The sequence below is a fragment of the Bubalus bubalis genome, chromosome 2 (genome assembly GCF_019923935.1).
Source record: "Bubalus bubalis isolate 160015118507 breed Murrah chromosome 2, NDDB_SH_1, whole genome shotgun sequence".
Taxonomy (NCBI): Eukaryota; Metazoa; Chordata; class Mammalia; order Artiodactyla; family Bovidae; genus Bubalus; species Bubalus bubalis.
In genome coordinates this window covers 156,895,502-156,919,041 of record NC_059158.1, presented here as the reverse complement: position 1 = coordinate 156,919,041, position 23,540 = coordinate 156,895,502, and the positions used below count along the sequence as shown (strand labels likewise).

General features: G+C 50.5%; 1 protein-coding gene across 1 annotated transcript in view; it reads right to left on the bottom strand.

Annotated features, from left to right (window-relative positions):
* The window catches only part of IGFBP2 (insulin like growth factor binding protein 2), a 28,895-nt gene extending 9,242 nt beyond the window's left edge, over positions 1-19,653 (bottom strand). Inside the window, exon 1 of the mRNA XM_025278225.2 lies at positions 19,137-19,653. Within this exon, the coding sequence (XP_025134010.1) occupies positions 19,137-19,554 (418 nt within the window). The 5' untranslated portion in view covers positions 19,555-19,653. The remainder of the gene's footprint in view (positions 1-19,136) is intronic.
* Positions 19,654-23,540: the final 3,887 nt, after the last annotated feature.

Below are 23,540 nucleotides of genomic sequence, written 5' to 3'. Positions count from 1 at the left end.
GGGACGAACCCACACGGCACCCGCTCCCTCTGTGGGACAAGGACATCAGCACATGTTACCAAGCTCTGCCCATCTGTTCTCTTATAGGTGACAGGGCAGTCCGCAGGAAAACATTCCACAGAAGAACTCCAGCTAGAGATGGAATTTGCCCTCAGGAACAAAAATACCAAGTTGGAATTTTTTTTTTTTTCTTTCTGCCTAGGAGAGTTTGGTTCAGAATAATATTTATTAAGCAACCACTTATGTATGCAGCTCCATGGGCTGCAGTGCAAAGGTCACTCTAAGAAATGGTTCTTAGCAACCCGAATCACTGAACTAGAAAAGCCTGAAGGCTTCAGGATGACTGACAGGGAACTCCAAGACCCCTGACGAGATACTGCCTAAGGATTAGCAAGCAGTAACTATTCTCCTCTGTTGTAGCAGGTAGTTTCCTAATGATACATAGAAGGTCAAGCTTTTCCAAGTGGGGAAGTGGGGATGATGATAGGAGAGTAGAGCGCACCTGTGGGAGACTTGTAGGGCAGGGAGAAGGCTGGTCACACAGTAGGGACACTGTCCCAACTTCACCCCTTACACACCTGGAGGAAAGCTGAGTGAGAAAGGCAGAAGGAAGAGAGGAAATGGATGAGGTGTCCCATTTTACAGACAGCAAACTAGAGGCCCAAAAGGACCAGTACCTGGGTCTCCAGGAGCACACACAACCTCTCTGCTCTTGTCACAAGTGTTCCATAATTGGCCTGGGGTCTCCACACTGCTCTGTGACCCAGCCTTCCTAACCTACCCAAGGAGGGTGACATTCCAGCTGCCTACTTCTATGCATAAATACTAAAACTTAATTTTGGGCACAGCCCTTTCCTCCTCACTGTCTTCTTGTTTGATTGTAGCACGGACAACCTTATTTAACGAAGACCTTTGTGTCCAACAGACCCTTCCTCTCATGAAATGTTACTTTCTCGTACTGCGATGCTCTGACCTCTGCTCCATTTGACAGCTGGCAGGTTTGATTTTCTTGGGCTCCAAAATCACTGTGGACAGTGACTGCAGCCATGAAATTAAAAGAAACTTGCTTCTTGGAAGAAAAGGATGACAAACCTAGACAGCGTATTAAAAAGCAGAGACACTATGTCTGTATAGTCAAAGCTATGGTTTTCCCAGTAGTCATGAATAGATGTGAGAGTCGGACCAAAAAGGCAGCTGGATGCTGAAGAATTGATGCTTTTGAACTGTGGCGTTGGAGAAGACTCCTGAGAGTCCCTTGGACAGCAAGGAGATTAAATCAATCAATCTTAAAGGAAATCAACCCTGAATATTCATTGGAAGGACTGATGTTGAAGCTAAAGCTCCAATACTTTGGCCACCTGATGTGAAGAACCAACTCATTGGAAAAGACCTTGATGCCGGGAAGATTGAGAGCAGGAGAGGAAGGGGGCAATAGAGGACGAGACGGTTGGATGTCATCATCAACTCAATGGACACGAGTTTGAGCAAACTGCAGTAAACAGTGGAGGACAGGCAAGCCCAGCATGCTGCAGTCCATGAGATCACAAAGAGTCGGACATGACTTCGAGACTGAACAACTACAATTTCTGATTTAGAAGAAACCTTAGCACACTCTGAGGAAAACAAGCCTCAGGACTCTAACAGCAACCCCCTACCCCTTCCTGCTTATGCAGGGCTGATGAGAAAAGAAGATCGTTTCCAAAAACCATCACACATCTTCATCATAGGTTAATACATCTCCTTTTTTATTCTAAAGAAATCCTAGCCATTTTCCAACCTTCTGTCTCATAATTATTGAGAAATCTAAGGGCTAAGGACACCATACAGATGATCTAACCCAACCCTAAATCCATCAGTCACTCTCTCAGTGAACTCACTTCCTTCAACAGGTACTAGCATCCCCAGGCCCTTCGAGAATACACTGCAAGTAACAGGCCAGGGGAATGTTGGCTCCTTCCTTGGTTCCATCCCAGCTACATACAGAAGTCACATGGCTCTTTGTTGATTTCCCCCAAAATGCACCTAACCTTGACATATATGTTGGGCAAAAACATAAATACTAACTACCATCTTTCTCCTCCCTCTCAGATAACTTCTCCATTAATATCCACAGCTGTGGACAATTCATTCACAAACTCGAATGGTCAGGAGTCAAGAGCCCTGAATTCCAATCCTGGCTTTGCCACTGACAGGTCACCTGTGATTTGGGCCAAACCCTTTAACCTTTCTGAGTTCTAATTTCTCAAAGCTGAAAAAAAAAAAAAAAGAAGAACCATTGTACTTAAGTGAAGGCTGAAGCTGAAGCTCCAATACTTTGGCCACTTGATGTGAAGAGTTGACTCACTGGAAAAGTCTCTGATGCTGGGAAAGACTGAAGGCAAAAGAACAGGGTGGCAGAGTATGAGATGGTTAGACGGCATCACCAGCTCAATGGATGTGAATTTGAGCAGACTCTGGGAGGTGGTGGAGCACAGAGGGGCCTGGTGTGCTGCAATCCATGGGGTCACAGAGTCAGATTATAATTTAGCAACTTAACAACAACAAAAGTGAAGGCTGCTACTTAAATAGTCTACAGCATTTGTAGACTCCCAATGTGGGCAACCAGGCCTTAGAAGAAATATGTGGATCATCTAGTTCTGGAATGAGTAAAATGAAAGGTGCATTTGTCAGGCAGAGGGGGATGGTGAGTGATATCTGATCTGCAGAATGGCCAAATGCATGGAGTTGGGGGTGGGGGTGGGGGTGGGGCTGGGGTGGGGACTAGTGAAAACAGCGTTGTGCAAAACCATCTATTCAGATATTTCTTCTGAAATGATTCTATTGATTATATATATATTATGTTGCAAACATCGAAGCTCTCTGCCATCTGATGAAGTCCTTGGGCAAGGGTGGATTTGCCGAAATTACTTTAACTCTGCTTACAGAAACTAAGGGAAGGAAGGATGGGAGGATAAGGGAAAGAAAGAAGGCAGAAAGGGAGGGAGGAAAAACAAGAGTCTCATGCCCACCGTGCACGCACAGATGAGGCAGGGCTCCCAGGTAAACTCGCCAACAAGCTTTCCACTTTTGTTGGAGAGAATCTGAAGCCAGTCCCTCCCTTTGTATGGCTGACTGTGCTCACCAGACGCGCCTAGCCTGTAGCCACTGTGTTCAGTAACACAAGCCATCCAGAGGCTGGGGTGGGTAATTCAGGCCATGCTGGGAGGTGGGGAAGGCAGGGGCAGAAGTTAGAAATGGGTGGGGTAGAAAGGGGCTTCCCTGGTGGCTCAGAGGGTAAAGAATCTATCACCAATGCAGAAGACCTGGGTTCAATACCTGAGTGGGGAAGATCCCCTGGAGAAGGGCATGGCAACCCACTCTAGTATTCTTGCCTGGAGAATCCCATGGACAGAGGAGCCTGGCAGGCTACATACAGTTCACGGGGTCACAAAAGAGTCAGACACGACTGAGCAACTAAGACATATACACAGGGTACAAAGGGGGCCTATTTGTTATTCTTCAGCTGAAGTTAAACCTGAGGTCCCTAGTCTCTCTGGGTGAGAGACATCACATGTCATCCTCTACTTTTTTTTAGATGGTCACGGGTGGCTGGCAACTGTGACCTCTCACATGGGAATCCTGAGTAGTGCATGCATGCGTGGATGTCAGCAGTGGCGACATTCCAGCTCAGTTAATGACTCTCTTGATCAGGCCATCTACCCCCTGCTCATACCCACATTCATTGCAAACTCCCTTCCCGTTCTTTCCCCCACTCTGAGCCCCTGCTCCCTGCGAGGGCGACCGCTAAGCAATCTGACCTCTCTCAGCTGCCACTAGACCAGCAGCTCCTCTGCATGGTTTGCAAGCAAAGCAAGTTTCAAACAAAAGAGGTTTCTGACCACCCTCTACATAAGGAAATGGCTGCAAGTAAGCAGCCTCTTCTGATGTTCTAGATTCACAGAAAGGAGGGAAAGCTAGTAGGGCTGCTGACCATCTTGATATCAATTTCTCTGGCTCTTCAGGGACAGCTTGGCTCGCAGAGCCCCAGAGAACCGTGCTGAATTCGACCCAGGTGGTCACATCATACAGGTGCAGGTACTGACCTTTCTCACCTGAGGACCGTGGCCCTGCAACCCCCACAGCTACCAGGGCCCGCCACCCAGCTAAGGGCTATAGAGCTGGGTGAAGTCTGTGGAGGGGGATGGCCAGTGGGCACCCAGTCCCATCCTCATGCTGGGAAGGAACCACTACTGGAGACAGCGACAGTGGACAACAGGAGGGCAGAGGACAGCCACCTGCCAAGCCATTCTGGGCCCTTGTAGGATTTCCTTTGGAACAAGGGCTCTTGGGCTCAAAGCCTTGGCCAACCAGTTCCAGTATGGTGGGAAGGGCAGTGCTGGCTGGGAAGTTAAAGTCCCCAGGTTCTGATCTTGAGATTACCTCCAGGCCTGGGGTTCTGGGTGATGCCAGCTGGGTGTCTCAGATATGCAGGCCCCCGTGTGCTCAGCTGTAAATTCAGGGAGTGAGACCCGGCAAATGTTTCCTAATCATAGCTGTTCATCAGATAGCATCTGAAGAGCTTGTGGAAAAACAGAGTCCTACACTCCAGCCCCAGGGCTCCCCTGGTGGCTCAGTGGTAAAGAACCTGCCTGCCAATACAGGAGACACAGGTCCAATCCCTGGGTCAGGAAGATTCCCTAGGGAAAGAAATGGCAGCCCACTCCAGTATTATTGTCTGGAAAATCCCATGGACAGAGGAGCTTGGTGGGCTACAGCCCATGGAGTCACAAAAGAGTCAGACATGGCGACCAAACAACACCACTCCAGCCCCAAAGCTTTGGAGACAGCAAGACCTGGGTGGGCGTCAGAGACTATACTTTTAACAACCCCCTTCTAGTTCAGGGCCCCATTCCTGCCTCGGTTTCCCAAAGAATTTCTTGGTGGTGGGAGAAAAGGCTTCTGCTCAAGAGATACGGCTTCATGTGTACACCTTGCCAAGACAAAGATTCATAAGCTCTTTGCACCTGCTGACAAGTGGGTTCGTAAACAGACACGTGCCTATGCTTGGATGCACACAGAGGGGCCTTCCTTGGCCAGGCACCTTGGAGGTTTCTAGAGCAGCTCTCATCTCACCCCCTCCCCGCCAACCTGAGTGAGCAGAAACACAGCACAGGGCCTTTCTGCCTCTGTGATCTCCAAAGGGCTGCTTCATAAACACCAGGGTCATTCCTGGAATCGCCAAGGCCTGGGGAGGGTCAGGGTGGAGGCAGACAGTTTGAGAAAACAAAAACATGCTGAAATTCAACACAGTCCTCTGGGGCTCTGCAAGCCAGGCTGTCCTTGAAGAGCCAGATAAATTGATATCAAGATTGTCAACAGCCCTACCAGCTTTCCCTCTTTGCCGGGGGTCCCAAGCATTTCTCATCTGGTTCAACGCAAATCATCTGAGAACCTGGCCAGGGGATCTACCTGCTGAAAGCCCAAGTAAGCAGAGAATGTGCTTTGGTGCAAACCTGGACCAGAGGCTAATAGGAAAGAGAAGAATGTGCCTGACCCAGTAACTCTGCTTCTCTCTGACTTGTACACAAAAACTTTCATTACAGCACTTGTGAAAACTATTTAGCAACTGGATCCAAAAGCCTTTCAACAGATGAATGGATAGATAAATCAATAAAGTAATACAATGAAATAATTAGAGCAGTTAAAAAGAATAGCTCTGACCAGTGTCTATCAACATGGGTAGATCTCAAAAATCTGAAGTGGATGGGGGGAAAAGTTGCCGAAAGAAACCTTTTATGTACATTTTCCCATTTATTCTCAGAGAACACCTCTGAAATGTTGGTCATCCAATTAGCAAATCTGTTTAGTTAAGGAAGAGAAGCAGTGAATAACGCTAAGTGGTTGTCTAGTGAGCAGGGACAGGGGACGGGGGTGGCTGGTGGAGAGGGGACGCTTTAAAAAAAAAGACTTGGAGTAAATGTGATAACAAATATCAACCATTCCCAGCTATGGGTGGTAGACTGGCATTATTATGTCATTCTTAGTACCTCTCTGCATTTTTAAAGTTTTCTTTTAAAAGAAACTCACTCCAGCCACTCCTCACCCTCCTTGTCAAGCAGAGGCATCAGTAATTACAAGGTGCTCCGTGAACCCCAATGGCTGAAAGAGGACGGCACCAGTGACGTGGCCAACTTCACCTACACTCTCAGAGGGCAATGTCACCAGAGCTACCTGGTGCCAGCAGGGCACCACGGGCTCCTGGCGAGGTCTCTGCAGCATGAAGAACTGGGAAATGAATCGGGAAAGGCTTGAAGAGAGCAGAAGAGGGCCACAGGGTCAAGGAGGGGAAGATGCAGGTATCGCCATTCAAGGGCCACTCACACCCAGTGAAGGGAGATGACTGTTCTGGCTTCTTAAGAAGCAGAGAGGTAGCAGCCTTAACCTGAAACGGGAGAGATCCAGCTTAGAAGCCACCCAAGAGTTTCACGGGAAGAACGAAAACGAGTGACAAACTGCAGGCGGAAAAAAATTACACATCTTCTGTAATGAAGTTACACATCATCATTCAGGAGGAAGGACAATGCCCTCCAAGTGTCCAGCAGAAACTTGACTGAGTGGAGGACGCGCATTCCTGAGCCAAGCACCCTTGTAATTGGACTCAGCTTCCTGCACAGCCCTGGAGGCTGAGCGTACTGGCACAAAGCCATGGGTCCATGCTTTTCCTTCCTCCCCCAAAGGAGGGAGCTTCTTGAAGACAAAAACTTGGACCTAGCTTCCATAGAGCTTTTTTTTTGTTTTTTTAAAAAAAGTACTTATCACGAAAAGAGGGCAGGAAGGAAGACATATTGTGTGCTCAATTTTTTGGAAGAAAAAGGTTGTCCTTTCTTTTGTAAGACTGGAGATACCTTTCCTTCTGAGACTTCATCCACCAGAAAAGAGCCCCATTATTTCACAAAAGATCTTTCCAAGAGCCTTGATCAAAAGGCTAAAAGAGCCACTTGCATGAGATTTAAATACATCTCTACTGACTTGATTTCTTCTTGGACAATAATCAACTTTTTCAAATGCCTGTCTTGCTCCCCTTTAGGATCAAAAAGCATGTGTTGTTGGGGAGGGATAGATTGGGAGTTTGGGACTGACATGTACACACTGCTGTATTTAAAAATAGATAATCAACAAGCACCTACCGTATAGCACAGGGAACTCTTCTCAATACTCTGGTGGTGGTGGTGGTTTTAGTCACTAAGTCATGTCCGACTCTTGCGACCCCATGGACTGTAGCCCACAATACTCTATAGTAACCTAAAGGGAAAAGAACTTGAAAAACAACAGATACATATATATGTATAAGCGGGGCTTCCCTGGTGGTTCAGCAGTAAAGAATCTGCCTGCAATGCAGGAGACAAAGGAGACATGGGTTCAGTCTCTGGGTTGGGAAGATCCCCTGGAGGGAATGGCAGCCCACTCCAGTAATCTTGCCTGGAGGAGCCTGGTGGGATCCAGTCCATAGGGTAGCAAAGAGTCAAACATGACTGAAGCGACTGAGCGCCCACGCACATATGTATAAACTGAAGCATTTTGCGGTCCACCTGAAACTAACACGATATTGTTAATCAGCTATACTCCAACATAAAGTAAAACATTTCAGAAAGCATGCGCTACATAGGTGATGTGACTGTATCTGCAGAGTCAGTCTCATAGCTTGTACACGTGTTTAATCAGTGTTTAAACATTAGGAAAACAGACTGAAAAACATCCCACCACTCTGGCCTAGAGCATCCTGTTATATTGCTCTTCTTCTCATCTTTCTGGTCTCTCCCTCACCATCTAAGCCCCAGAGCAGTGAGAAGAGAAAGGCAGTGAGCAAAGTGAAGCATGAGCTGGAGAGAGAAGCCACTTCCCTCAACTGGGACCCACATTCAAACAGCTGTCCCTACACTCAGCTCTGATGCCACCACACAGACCCCCTCCCAGAGAGCCATAAACACTGGCTTCCACCCACTTCTCTCCTCCCACCCTCCCCTTCTGCCACCTCTTCTCCATCCCCGGGCCACTCCCAGATACCCCAGGCCTGACAAATTGAACCCACAGGATGCAGAAAGAAACTAAAAACCTGCAGAGATGTCCAGGATTGCCGGCCACACTCTCAAACCAGCACAAGAAGCGTCTTGAATATAAATAAGTGTCTTTAAATAGGTCACCATGCTTTCTCTTCCTTCAACTAAAAGTTCACTAATTTTGTCTGATATAATCCTGCAGCACATCAGTTGTCTTCCTTGGTTACGCTCTCTTGGTTTAGAGGCAACAAAGGAACCAGAGATAACTAGCAGGGCCTCAGGTAAGAACCCTCCCTTCTGGGGAATGAAGGTGCCCTGGTAGAAACACAAGGCGTAACAATGGCATCAAAGGCTACGACTGCCCTCTGGAACATCGTCCACGACTGACTCCATTCTGGACTTTCCAAAGCAAAGGGCGGCGGTCCAGGTAAGCCACACCCTGTGGAAGTTAACTGAGCAACTCAGACTGAGACCTGAACCCACAGGCCAGGACTTGAACCCACAGTCTTTTAACTTGACATCACACACCTGGCCTCAGGACTTAATGAAGCTCAGGTTCTTGATGGCTCATCACAGAAAGAATTCAGTGAGAGACAAAGTGATAGGTAAGAAGGGGGTTTATTTGGAGAGAAACACACTCCACAGAGTTGGGGCTATCTCAGAAGGCAAGAGTGGCCTTGAAATATGGCATGCTTAGTTTTCATGGCCTGGTAATTTCAGGGGCTGGGCTTCCCTGGTGGCTCAGATGGTAAAGAATGCCCCTTCAATGGGGGAGACCTGGGTTCGATCCCTGGCTCAGGAAGATCCCCTGGAGAAGGGAATGGCTACTTCAGCATTCTTGCCTGGAGAATTCCATGGACAGAGGAGCTACAGTCCGTGGGGTCACAAAAAGTCAGACGGAGCAACTTTCACTTTATTTCAATGAGTGGGAGGATTATTCCAACTATTTTGGGGAAGGGATGGGGATTTTCCAGGAATTGGGCCACTGCCCACTTTCTGGCCTTTGATGACTGGCCTCGGAACTACCATGGCACTGCTGGGTGTGTCATTTAGCATGCTGATGTATTAAGATATGCTGAGGCTCAAGGGCTAATAGAAGCCAACTCATCCACCATCTTGGCCTTATTTGATTATAGTCAGTTTACGTCATGTCCTCGGGTTATGTCATTCTTTTAAAGTTTGTGCCCTTCCCTCCTTTCAGGAGCAGAAACACTTCCCTGAGATTCTCAAGTGCTTCTGAGTTTCCAATCCTGTGCTAAGTGGTTTGTGTACAGAACTTTATCATCAAGCAATCACATGAGATTGATAATTTGTCTCCTCTCACACTTGACTAAGAAGCCACAGGATGTGGGGCCAATGGCACAAAGTCACATAGCAACAGCAGAGCCAAAACCAAAGCCCAGGTGGTTTACCTCCACAGCACTTAACCAACCAGAATGGCACTTGCTTATTGGCATCTTGGAAGACTCTTGACAGAGACTGTGTAACCTCAGGGCTTCCTTTCTTCTGTTCCCCATCACTTTGTCCCTTCCCACCTCCACAAGACCCTCTCTTGTCTTCCCAGAGAAAGAAGCCATCAGTCATAAGTGGCCCCCTGCTGCTGCTGCTGTTAAGTCACTTCAGTCGTGTACGACTCTGCGACCCCGTAGACGGCAGCCCACCAGGCTCCCCTGTCCCTGGGATTCTCCAGGCAAAAACACTGGAGTGGGTTGCCATTTCCTTCTCCAATGCATGAAAGTGAAAAGTGAAAGTGAAGTCGCTCAGTTGTGTCCGACTCTTAGCGACCCCATGGACTGCAGCCCACCAGGCTCCTCCATCCATGGGATTTTCCAGGCAAGAGTACTGGAGTGGGGTGCCATTGCCTTCTCCAAGTGGCCCCCTACCCAACCTCAAAAGCATTTAGGATCCAGTAAGCCAATTCCTCCTAAAGAACACTTGGCTCAGATGGTAACAAATCTGCCTGCAATGCAGGAGAGCCGGGTTTGATCGAGAAGATCCCCTGGAGAAGGGAATGGCAACCAACTAACAAACATACACATATCCCTTCCCACCTTCCTTTATCTTGCCTGACACACCTCTTGCCATTGTTCCCACAGAAACCACCCAGTGTTATCAGGCAAATGCAAGGGCAGGGCCCAGGGGAATTCCCATTTTCGGTTTATCATGGCCTCAGGGGAATTGCCATTTTCGGTTTATCATGGCCTCAGGCACTTTAGAAAGTAAGTTCTCCATCTACAGGCATCTTGGCACCTCTATCCAGAAGCCAAGACAATAGACCTAAAAGAAACTCCCTGGGGAGTTGCATAAAGAACATTTTTGAGAAGTTATGCCTTAATTACTACCTCCCAGAGAAAAGGAGCTTTTCCTAGCAGCAGTATATAATTCACTGCTCCTTTGCATGTGTGAGTCTGATGGGATGGAGCTCTGGAATGAGAAGCTGGAGCCCCAGACTCCATCCTGGTCTGTACTTGCCTTGGCTTTGGAACCTGAATGCAGCCTTGATTTCTTCACCCATCAAGTGGGGAGAATCCTGAGGCTAAAACAGTTGCGGGGGCTGGGGGGTGCGGGAGGGAACCCTACTGGCATTTAGTGGCAGTGAACAAAGTCTGGGGAAAAAAAGCAATTTAATTATGATTATTTTGCCATTTACCCTGTGAGGTAGACCCTTCGTTCCCTGCAGTCCTACAACTTGGATCACTCCCGCTAGAAAGCACCGATCTCCCCAACCCCTATCAGGAGGGAACCCCTGAGCCTTCCCCCACTCCCCGCCCCCCTCTCTCCCCAACTTACGAAGGCCTTCCTGGGCACAGTGCCCCTCCTCGAAGGGCTTCCTCACTCCTAGAGCTCAGTTCCTTGAATGAACGCAGGCTGACACACCTATACCCCATTCACTAATTAGAAGCCTCCCCAGGCTCTGCTTGGGGCCAACTTAAGCAGAGCCTGTGGGCCAATTCCCCAGCCTGGCAGCTGGAGGCCTGCCAGCCCCTGCCCCCCTTTCTCCCCAACCTTCACTCCTGCCCTGCCTCCCAACAGCCAGGAAGAGACATGGGGCTGGCAGCCAGAAGGGGCCCCAAGGGCTGCCAAATGCCCCCCTCCACCCTGCAAAAAAAAAAAAAAGGGGGGGTGGGGGGCGGGGGGAAGGAAACAATTCTTGACTACAGTCGACTCTGTATTTCTTTCCGGGGGAGCCGGCTTTCTGAGCAAGATCTCCCTCTGCGTCCTGACTGACACCCAGGAGCTGAGCCAGCCCAGATCTTCCCTGGCTTTGTTAAGGAACAGGAGTGGCCCAGGAGGGGGAGGGGAGGGTCAGGCTCAGGAGCCAAGTGTGGGGAAGGGCAGACAGAGATGGTCCATTTTCCAGTAGGGGGAAAAAAAAAATTTCCTATGGCCCATCCACTCTATTCACAGTGGGGGTGAGGGTGACGGAGGGGGCAGTTACTCTGGAATCTAAAAGCCAACACATTTCACTTCCCTAGACCTACCACCCCATCTGTAAGGAGAGCATATCCTCTCCTCCCCTCCCCCACCACCAACACCAAGGTGTCTAAGAAGAGCCTCCACCCCAGATTCCCCAGGAAGTCTTCTCTGCTTCCTGGGGTCTAAGCTCCATCAGAGGCTTGACACTGAGTCACTGTGTCATGTCACTAGCCACTCAGGCCATTCAGAGGGTTTTCCGGGGCCACGGGTGGAATCGGACATTAGGAAGAACCCCAGCGCCCAGAAAACATGCCCCCACATCTATTAAGAACCCTTCAGTCCCCACTCCACTCAGGAATGAGGTCAATGCTGGAGACAGTGGAGTAAGGAAACATCACTTTTTTGGACAGAAAGTCCAGTTTCTTTGCCAGGATCATGTTCAACGTTCTGGCACCCGAGGCTCAGACAGGATGGACCTGAAAACCCACGTTCCTGGAGCGGGGAAATGGCGTCATGGGGTCTTCACTGGCTGCATGGACAACACAACGGCTCATCCTGCACACACCCTATGTACCCAGCATGTTAGCACACACCGTTCTGATCCTCGTCTGCTGAAGCTAAGTCCTGGCAGGTGTCCTGTGGAGGCCAGCCGTCCGTGGAGGACAGTGCTGCCCAGCCCCGAAACATAGCCTCAAGGACTCCCCAGTCCTCTGAACGCCAGCAACTGGAGGGCTGGGTCCTAGAGTTTGGCTGGCAGATGAAGGCAGGACTCTGCTTCTGGGAACTGGGCTAAGTTCCTAATAATGTCCGACTGTACCCATCCCATTTCTGAGCAGCACCAAGTGTCCAGGGTCAAACTCTGGGGCCCCCTCTGCCTCCACAGCCCCTCCACCCACATTCTGAGCACTACAGTCTCATTAGAAAAGACCCTGATGCTGGACAAGAATAAAGGCAGGAGGAGAAGGGAACAACGGAGAATGAGATGGTTGGATGGCATCACCCACTCAAGAGACATGAGTTTGAGCAAAATCAGGGAGATGGTGAAGGACAGGGAAGCCTGGCGTGCTGTAGTCCATGGAGTCTCAGAAAGTCGGACACAATTGAGCGACTAAACAACCACAAGAGTGAAGCTGCCAGAGGAAGAAGGGTCAATCCCAGACCGTAGTGCACAAGCCCTAACGAGCACGCCTAACTCATCCATGGGCTTCCCTGATAGCTCAGTTGGTAAAGAATCCACCTGCAATGCAGGAGACCTGGGTTCAATCCCTGGCTTGGGAAGATCCCCTGGAGAAGGGAAAGGCTACCCACTCCAGTATTCTGGCCTGGAGAATTCCATGGACTGTATAGTTCATGGGGCTGGAAACAGTTGGAGACGACTGAGCGATTTTCATTAACTCATCCATGAAACATGTAAGTCTTGGACCTCAGTCATCTGTTTACTGTCAACTGGGTTCATGCCACATTGAAAGCACAGTTTCATTACCTTTTCTCCAAACAGCCCCACTACAGTCTGCAAAAGTGGATCCGATGCAGATGCTTCCAATGTATAGACAGAGAGATGGAAATCAAGTGAATCATCCCAAAAAGAAACCACACCCAAGTGCTTAGGCTTTATATGTATTATTTATCTTTACACACTCACATACACACGTGCAGACATGACCTTATGCAGTTGATGCTATCAATTCTTCCTTTACAGATAAGGAAACGGAAGCTCAGAGAAAATATATCTCTTGCCTTGGGTGGCAAGTATGTGGTAGAAAACTGGGGTTTGAACCAAAGCCATTTCATGCCAGGATGAGGCCCTACAACACCGGGTACAACCTGCAGAGACAAGCGGCCTGCCTGACAGAGCCAGTTTGGCCTTTGTTTTAAAGGCTGGCTGACTAAGCATCAGAGAGGAGACGTTGCTTGCCAAGATGAAGGCAGCTAAAAGAACCTACTATGTGCCGGGCATTCTGTATTATCATAGCTGACCTCACACACACCCCATTTGAGAAAAACAATCATCCTCATTTCATCAAAGGACAAGACTCACATCACTCAGGTTCTCAGAGACAGGCTTGCATCGGAACGCAGGTCAATCTGCCAGCCAAGGCCAGGCTGCTTCCACCATCATTCCCTGCCCACCAGCTCCTCTCCAGAGGCCTGTGCGGGGGCCCTTCTGTGCCTCCTGGCTGCTGCATGCTGGCCACTTCCACTTCTGAAATCCCCAAGCTCCAGGAGTTGCGCCTCTCACAGTGGCCCAAGCATCGCCTGCATGTGGCAGGTGTCCAGGAACAAACCTTCTGATGGGGTCACAGGCTTTTGCTGCCAGAGGCCCCCACTCCCCTGCTTGGCCATGGAGGCAGAGGGGTTCAGAAGAAAGGGACTCAGGTTAGCTTCTCACCTCACTACTTACCTGCTAAGGTGGCCCGTCCACTGAGCCCCAGAGTCCACACCTGTGACATGGAGGTAAAAGGCCTCTCTCATAGAGTTGCTGTTAAGACAGGAGATGAAGCAGGCAAAGAAGTTGGTTGCGACCAGGACGGGGGCAGATGGGAGGCTGCCTGCCATGTCAGCGAGCTAGCCAGAGGTTGCAAGGAGAAGCAGAGGGGCTCTGAACACCTGCCAACCAGACCACCAGCATCCTGGGGCATTAGAAGTATAACCTCACTGATCTGTGTCTTGGCTGTGGCAGAAGAAGCCTGAGCAGGAACCCCCTGGGAGGATAAGGCTTCCCCCCTCTACCCCCCACCAAGCCCAGTTCCTGCACGGCCAGCTAACCACCCTTCTCATTTAAGAATCAGGTTTGGTTCAAACATGCCAATCCCCAATTATCTATGTGGTCTCAATCTACTTCTGGATCTCTGAGGATGGCTGAGCCAATCTATTTCCCACGTCATTTTTTTTCAAGCTATGTTCTGCTTAGCATCCAGCAAGGTGTTCTAGAGCCACAGGAGGAGAAGCACGGGAGAAGAGACCAGTTCACAGGCTGGAGAAAGCAGAGAAAGACTAAAACTAAATGCAGTGCCTGGATATGCAGTCTCCTTAAAAACAATAATAGTGATAACCAAACTTTTTTTTTTTCCTGGTAGTTTTGTAGTATGTGAGGAGGACCAACGACAAAACCAAACGTGGGCCCAAGCCTGTTCATTTTCTGCTTCTCCCTCATTCCCTTTAGCACTTCCTGCCCTGTCCTCCCCTCCTGCCCACCCCCCACCCCGCAATCCTGCATTTCATTAAACCAAGAATTTTTGGAACTTGCTCATATCAAAACTAGCAATTGTGTCCCATTTTCTATGGCAGTGAATAGCTAATCTGAGAAACTAGAAGCTAACCTGATCAATGGGCTAGAGAACAGAGACGCTCTCAGTCACCCTCAGTGTCTGACAGCTGATGATTCTAGCTGAGTAACAGCTACCCTGCATGCATTTCTATAGGAATAATTTCCCCCAAAGAAACTATGTGCATGAAAACTTATTTTAAAGCTGAGTGCTAAGGTAAGCAAACAGTGAGAAAATCTAAGCCTCCCTTTTCCCTCTGCCTGCCAGGAAACTCAATGATCCAATTAGGTCAAGAATCACTGCATAGAAAGACACTCATGTCCGCAACAGACAAGTTCTTCTTTCCCCTTGGACTTCACCACCTATCCTAATTCAGAGGCTCCTTACCTCTGGTTTTGTTTCTCTAAGTTCTTTGACACTGTTATATAGGACTTTTTTTTCCCTCAAAGCTCACTCGAATACCTCATCAAAGGAATAGATGGGGTCACTGTTGTTTAGTCACTCAGTCATACCCAACTCTTTGCAACCCCATGGACCACAGCACGCCAGGCTTCCCTGTCCTTCGCCATCTCCCAGAATTTGCTCAAACTCACGTCCACTGAGTCAATGATGCCATCCAACCATGGGTCATTATTTCTACACAAAGGGAAGAAGCTCAGTGAACTCTAGGCAGGAGTTGAAGGTGAGCAGGGAGCCTGCAGGCAAAGATTCCAACACGGCCTGCCTCTGCCAGGCTGGTTCAGAACCTGGGGAGTCACACCCTCCGGAGGAGCCCTGCCTCCAAGGCCATAGCGCCCGGAGCCACACCCAGCTTGATCCTGTAGTCCAGGAACTATAAGTCTCCGGTCTCTCCAGAAGAACCCAGGAGCAGCAGCCCTCTAGTCCCCCATCTCCCCTTCCAACATACTCAGGCAGAGCGGCTTAGCAGAGCTAGTTCTGGGTGTTCTGTCCAGAAGGGGGTGGAGGTGGGGGGCCGGAAGGTAGTGATGCTAGCAATCCGTGACAGTGGGTCCCACTCATTCGAGACTATTTTACAAGTTTGAACTCAGTATGCAAATTTATGCAAGACAAGATGCAAAGCAGTGCTCTGAGCCAGAAGTCCCGTTGCTTTTCTCCCCCTTCTTTGAAGCTGCACTGAACCACTGTAAATCAGCCCTCGCCTCTGCCCCCCTTTATGCTGCCCCAGCAACTGCAGATGCAAAGCCTCCCCTGGCCCGCCCGCCCGCCGGCCCGCCGGCCCGCCTGCCCGCCTGCCCGCCTGCCCTGGGACTTTGAATGACTGCACATTTCTATAGCACCTTTATAAGTGCAGCGGGCCAGACGGCCACTTGGGCGGCTCCGCCCCTCGGCATAATCCCCGGCATTGTACGCGGCGGGGAAGGAGGCTGGGGAGATGCTGGAGGGAGCCAGTCCGGCCCGGCCGAGGCCCTGAATTCTGAAAGGGCCCGGACCAGCCCAGGCCTGCTTCCTTTTCTTTCCCTAACATTTCTAGGCACTTCCGCACACTCCGCTACCGAACACACCCACACATTTCTCAGGTCCAGACTTCAGGCAGGTCTCAGGGTCCCCCTGCTATTTTTCTTCCAGGCCCATCTACTCCAACCCCCACCCCTCCGCCAGCCCCCAGCCTCGCCTCCGTGTGACTTCTGGGTTTCTTTGAAACCAATTGGTCCCAGCCCATGGGATGCAAGCTCAGCATCCGCTGATGTGCCCAGCCCCACCCCCAGCATCCCAGCCATCCCCAGGAAGCCAGCAGCACAGCCCCTGAGTCCTGGGAACAAAGACAAAAGAGCTAACAGCAAAGCCGGAACTGCTGGGGTTTGCTGCCTCGAAATAAGAAGGGTGTGTTTAAAATTCTCAAAAAGCAACCTGCTCACAGAGGAAGGCAGGCTGGGATGGGGAGGGGGGCGTTATTCTTCAGAGTGGGGGAGAAGAGACCGGTGATGGAGTGGAGGCAGTGGCGTTCAGTGCTAAGGTCTTATCTGGGCCACCCCACCCAACTCGGACCTCCGCATTCTTCACTCAGCATCCCAATCCCTGCTCCAGCCCAGAACCCTCTCCTGCACAGGAGCCTCCAAACTCGCCCTTCTCTCTTCCCTGCACCCCCGGCTCCCCAGCCCCCACCCCCACCCTTGCAAGCCCAGGCTTCGCCCAGCAGTGTCCCCTTCCCCCCAGCCCTCCTCACACTGCAGACACCCTGCTCTTGGCACTTCTTTCCAGGGCACCCACTCAGCTTCCACCCCACATTCCCCGCCCCCCAACCCTGGTGTCCCCTCTTCCCAACGTGCAGCACAAGAGAAAAATGCGGAAGGCGGCTGTCTGGCCATTGGGAGCAGGCAGAGGAGGCAGCTGGGGCTAGCTGGCGGAAAGGAGTCCCATAACCAGGCAGAAAATCCTGTGACATTCTTCCCGTGAACTCACTCCATTGTCCCCGAGTTCCCCTGACGACTGCAGGGAGGAGTGCATGGGAGAATTCCCCGCATCTGGTCCCTTCCTTAGAACCCTAACCTGCCTCGGGGGTTGGGAGGCAGGAGAGTTGGTTTTTCAGACAGAAAGTAAGAAGAACGAAGAACGAAAAAAAAAAATACTAAAACGTTTAGGAAGGACGTGTACTACCGCACTTGGTTACAACAGTCAAAATCCAAAGGATTCTATGAACTTGGAGGCCTTTTGAACAAAAGTTCACCCCGCTGGGGGAGATGTTTAGTTTGTCAGAGTTCAGTTCAGAAAACCACAGTACCTCCCGGTGGACCACGGGGTGCTAGCGGGCGATGGAGGAGGGCCGCGGACGCAAGGCTGGGGGGATGGGCGCCCGCGGTGAAAGGACTTTGCAGTGTCTTTTCCCTGGCATCAGCGCTTTCTAAGAGAAGCTGGCGGGAAGGGTTAATCTCCAGTTAGGCTGGGGAGGGAGGCAAGCCCCAGCCAAAAGAAAGGGACTGAGGGGTTCCGCTGGAGGAAGCCCTAACTTGCTGTGCACTCAAGGTCAAAATGCGACCGAAAACAGATTTCAACTCTGACCCCTACTTGTCTTCTCAAGGAGAACAGGCAAAAAACAATAGCAGGCTGAAGGAACGGGGGTGGGAGGTGCGCAGGGGGGAGGGGGTGAAGACCACAGAAGCTAAGGGAGCAAGAATTTTTCACTTTTCTTTTCTTCCTTCCTTCTTTTTGTAAATGTCTCTTAAGTTTGAGAAACTTGGTCAGACTCGCTTGCTTTTTAAACAACGGCAGCAGGCAGTGTACACATTTCACCGCTGTCTCCAAGAGGAAAGAAAATAATTACAGCTTCCTCCAGACCACTGAAGCAGGAGGCTTTTGTAATTTAAAAAAAAAAAAAAAAACACGCAACAACAACAACAACAAAACACGTGAGATATTTATAGTCTGGTTGTGTCCAAAAAATAAAAAAAAACTTTTTGGGGGGAGGGGCTTACAGCTCCTTACAAAGAATTTCGGAGCCCCCATTCTATGGGACAGGAAGAGCTCCGTCAATTAGGATGGGACGGCGGGGGGCGACACCTCGCTCCGGTAAGGGTAGTTGCGTCCGGGCTGGGGCATCCTCCCGCCCGGACGCCCAGATGCTAAAATGAGCGGCAAGGCTGCCCGCGCCGCAGACTGCATGCAACCGGCGACCTGGCTTGAGTTACAGTGACTCAACGGTTGGGGTCTCCTCGCCTCCCAAATGCTCCTCTTTCATCATTCCACCCAACACAAAAGCGAGCGCCTTCTTCGTCCTCTCTGTAAAATAGCAGCGTTCCTTTTTTTTAACTCCTAGGCAGCCCACCCTACAAAAAGTATGCACAAGTCTTTTCTTCTCACCTCACAATCCCAGAAGGAAGGGACCTCAATGCGCCGCTGCCTTCTCCTAGCGCCCCCTTCTCACCAGTGGTCCCTGGTGTCACCGGTACCCGCCAGCCTCCGCCCCGCACCCCCCACCCCCACCCCGGACAGCGTCCTTCACCAGGACCTCTCCGGGAACCTTCGGCCGGCGACCACCAGCTCAAGTGGTGCCCCAGATAAGCCTCAAGCTCCTACTACCACCGATCTGACCAGCACCCTCCTCCCCAGCAAATCCCCCCTCCAAAACATAAGTAGGGTACCTTCCACCAGGGAAGCCTACGGTAACAGGGATGCCTTCTCTTTCCGTATTATTCCCCAGCAAATTAGTAGCCGGGGATCTTCCGCCCTCTCCAACTCCAGTTCCTCTCCCGGGACCTGACTTTCGGGTTTTCCCCCCTCCCAACAACCACCCCCTCCACCCCAACCCAGAGCCGGCCCAGGACCCTGCTCTTCCTCCGTTAAAACGGTCTCTGAGGTCCCGCCGCACACTCCTTCCCTCCAGAAGGGCCGCTAGCCGGGCTCCCCCCCTCCCCCCCGCCCACTAAGTTTCTCCCAACTAGTTGTCCCAGCCCCGCGTTACCTGCAACCTGCTCGGGGCTGGCGCTGTACTCAGCATCGCCGTGCTTCTCACAAGTGCCCTCGCCGTGGACCAGCGCCCTCAGGGGCAGCTCGGAGCCCGGGTTGGGATAGCAGCGCAGCCCCTGGCCGCAGCGCGGGGTGTACACGCCGCACCGCTCTCCCTCCAGCCGGGCACACACGGAGCAGCAGCCGCAGCCCGGCTCGCGGACCAGCTCGCAGGGCACGCGGGCGTCGCCGGCCGGCCCGGACGCGGCGCCGGGCGGGGGCTTGCAAGCGGCCAGGCTCTCGGGCGTGCAGGGCGGGCAGCGGAACAGCACCTCGGCGCGCGCCCCGCAGTCACCGCCGCCCGCGCCCAGCAGCAGCAGCAGCAGCAGCGGCGGCAGCAGCAGCAGCGCGGGGCCGCCCAGTCTCGGCTGCATGTTAGCGGCGGTGAGCGCGACGGCGGCGAGCGAGCGGGCAGGTGGCACGGCCCTGCGAGCGCGGGAGCCGCCTCCTCCGCTTCTTTCTCCACCCCCGCCGCCGCAGCCGGGTCCTAAAGGGCCCTGCTTCTCCCCGCCCCCTTGCCTTCTCCCCTCCCCCTTTTGGAGACCACCCCCTTCCCCCCGACACTCCCGCGCGCGGGCCTCTGCGTGCGCGCACGCCCACTCGCCCATCCCCACCTCCTCGCATGTAACGTGGGTCCCCTACACCCTCTGGCCTCCGTCCCTTCACCCACTGCCACCCCGGGCTCCCTGACGCCAGGAAAATGAGAATAACTTGGGGGTTTGGGTTAAGATCGACGCGGGAGTGGGCAGGAGTGGGTGCTTTTGTCTCCTGTTTTCGGTTCAATTCGGAAGGACTTTGTGCGCTTCCCATGTGGCCGGCGCTGGGCTCACTGCTGGAGGGAATGCAGAGGACGTCAGGCATGACCTTCAAGTAGATTTCGGTCTACTCCCAGCAGTTCCCTCCATCCTCGGGGTTTCCCTCCCTGCTGACGTGCTGCTTGGGACAGTGACTTCGGAGTCAGGAGGCTGTTCGCGTCCTGTAGATCAGCCTACCCCCCGAACTGCCCCTCTTAGGGACCATTGCAATTTCCCAACCCTGCAGGCATCTGGTAACGTGTAAGTACCTGAAATGCAATTTCTGGACACTAAGAAATCTTCTCTCTTCCGGGCTTACTCAGCTCCACACCCCCTCCCTCGACAAAGAATCCCTTGGGGACCTGCCCCACCACACCCACTCCAGATCTGAAGGCATTTGCTGCAGGACAGAATACCCTGCTTCAGGGGTCTTAGATCAGATCAGTTTTCCAGGTGTGGGAGAATGCCCTGCAGTAAGGTCATTTAGAGCTCACTCCAATAAATGCAGGTGGACAAGAATGACCTCCCTTCATCATTCAGCTTGATTTACTGATTCATCCATCCAAGCTGTCCCCAACTTAGAAATTCCAGACTGGACCCCACTTTAATTATCACATATCTCTCTTGTAACCCTAACAAAGATTCTTGTCAGATTCTCTTGGTAGGGATTAGGACCACTGAACTGCCTCCAGCCTGGGTCTAATTTCTCAATACCTCCATGCCACCCTTCCACGTGGCCACCTGGCCTTGAAAGTTAGCTCCATGCCCCAGGAAGGCAAGTGCCTGATCTTAAGGAACCAACAATGTTATGGGGGTGAGTTTGGTGAGATGAACAAATAACTGGTTGTCAGAGGCTTTGAGGAGGAGAAATATTTAAATGGCAAGGTGATGGGGATTGCAGGGGTGGATCAGAATTTAAATTGAAGCTTGGAATTCTACCAGGGGACATACAGGCATAGCAAGGGCATCCTGAGCAGAGGGACCAGCTAAAGCAAGGACCTGAAAATAGGAAATCAAGGATGAAGAAAGGAAGGCTTGGAGGCAGGGGGAGGACTGGCAGGAAATCCAGTTGACTTGGGTGGAGGTTTGGCTTCAAATAATGGGCAGGGAGGTGCAGCATCTATCCGTGTTTGGGCAGAGGAGTAATAGACAGAGCTGGACTTCTGGAAATCACAGAGCTGTATCTAGTGCAGATCTGATGGAACTAAGAAGAGACAGGCATGGGAAGCTGCTGGTCACTCTTTGGTGTGCCTTAGGGTCCTGTGCCAACCTTGTAACATTTGTTGCTATTGGTCTCATCCATTAGAGTCTGAGCATCTTCAGAGTAGACACACTCTGGCTTGAAGCTCTCCAATAAAAATCTATTGCAAACCACAAACGTGAACCACATGTGCAATTTTCAATTTTCCAGTAGTCATGTTAAAATATAGTAAAAAGAAAGAGATGAAACCCATTTTAGTATATACTTTATTTAGTTTCTTCAAAATATCATTTCAAGGTGTAGTCTATATTATAAGTTATTAGAGATTTAACACTCCTTTTTTCATACTAAATCCTCAAACTCTGAGGTGTATCTTATGTTTATGTGTCTGTGTGTGCTCAGTTGTGTCCAACTCTTGGCAACCCAAGACTGTAGACTTGGGCTACAGCTACAAGGACTGTAGCCTGCCAGACTCCCCTGTCCATGGGATTTCCTAGGCAAGAATACTGGAGTGGATTGCCATTCCCTTCCCCAGGAGATCTTCTCGGTCAGGGATCGAATCCACATCTCTTGCATTGCAGGCAGATTCGTTACCACTAAGCCACCTGGGAAGTGCCAATTTTATGCTTATAGCACATTTCAATTTGAACTAACCAAAATTCAATACTTTCTAGCCATATGTGGCAAGTAGCTGCCAGATTGGACAGGAAACAGGTCTAAAATATAGTGCCTCGCACTTTGTAGGCACTCAATAAATGTACTGAATGAATGAAAAGTATGATCTCTGGAAATACTCCTCTCAGGGCCCTGATAATCAGTTGCCATTGCAGTGACCAGTAGCTGGAGATGAAAGGTAAGGCTCAATCATGACACTGTTGAGAGGATAGGAGAGGCATTCATTCATTCGTTCAGCTCCTCACTTATCTTTTGAGACACATTCTTCTTCCATCTCCTTTAAAGTTCTTGATCTCTTAGCCAAGAACCATGGAGATGAGCAGGCAAAGTAAGGCTAATTGACACATGCCAAGTGCTCAATGAAAGTTTTCTTTCTGATGAGTCTGAAGATCCTCCACCAGTTCTCTTTGTTCCATGATTAAAAGAGTAATCCTCCTCCCTGTGTATGCACATTCACTCGCTAGCTTTTTGAAGTCCTTTCCTAACCACCCTGAAGTCCACAGTCCTACTCCAGAAAGACCAGCTTCTGCTGAGGCTTCAATCACAGAACATCCTCAGTGGACTGAAGTCTCAAGAAGAGGAGCAAGGGCTTGACCAAGACCCCACGCAGGTTACTAGCTGGCCTGGGACTCCTCCGTTTTGTTCATCACTGCAGTCCCAGGGCCTAGAACGGCACCTGGTACACACAGAGTGGATAAATCCTGAGTGAACCCGGGTACTCAGCTCCTAGCCCCCTAGAGCATATCTACCTTTTCATTTCTCATGAGTTCCTCTGTGATGTCCTTAGGCCTGTCCTGAGAGCCTGTCTCTGCTAAGGATGAGGCAGTAAGGACTCCCTAAGAGATGGAGACAGGCTGCAACTGGTTTACTCCCCTCCCCCTAATCCCTGCCTTTTTTCCATTTGAAAAGTGCTTCACAAACCCCACCCTCACAAGGTTTACCGTAACTAAGTACCACCTGTACTATTATTTACATAATATTTTCTTAATGAAAGTCAATCCCCCCTTTTTTTTTCCTTTTTTACTTAAAGCTTTTTTTAATGCAACTTTATATCACTACCATAAATGGAAAAGCAGTATTGATGGATGGCCATATATAGATAGCAACCATAAAAATAAACACAATGACAACAAAACAATGTTACTCAGTTCAAGTTGCATACCTCTTGCTTACTGCAGCCTCTGAGGCTGGCATACTCCTCTGGTTAACGAAAGATGAGCCGAATCTAAAGAGCAGTAGTAAAGGCAAGCCTGACCCAAGCTGAAATTTTTCTCCATTAAGTCATCGGAAGGACAGGAATATTTTTAAAAACATTTTATTGAAACGTAACATACATGCAAAACAGTACACGTATCATAAACTTGAGGAATGTTTGAGGAATCCCATATACCAGATGACGAGCATCGACAGAAGACCCCTGCCTGTGGCCTTCTAGTGGCTACGGCCCCACCAAGGGGAACCATCATCCCGACCTCTGCTAGCATGGGTGAGTTTTGCCCATTTTTACATTTCATATAAATGAAAACATACAACGTGTAACCTTTTTGTCTCTGACTTCCCCTGCTCAGCCCTACACTCATGAGATTTGTCCATAATCTTGCATGTAGCTGTTCGTCCCTTCTCCTGCTAGGCACACATTTCTGTGGCCTCCCTACCTGGATGTGGAATTTCTGGATCATGAAGTGTACCG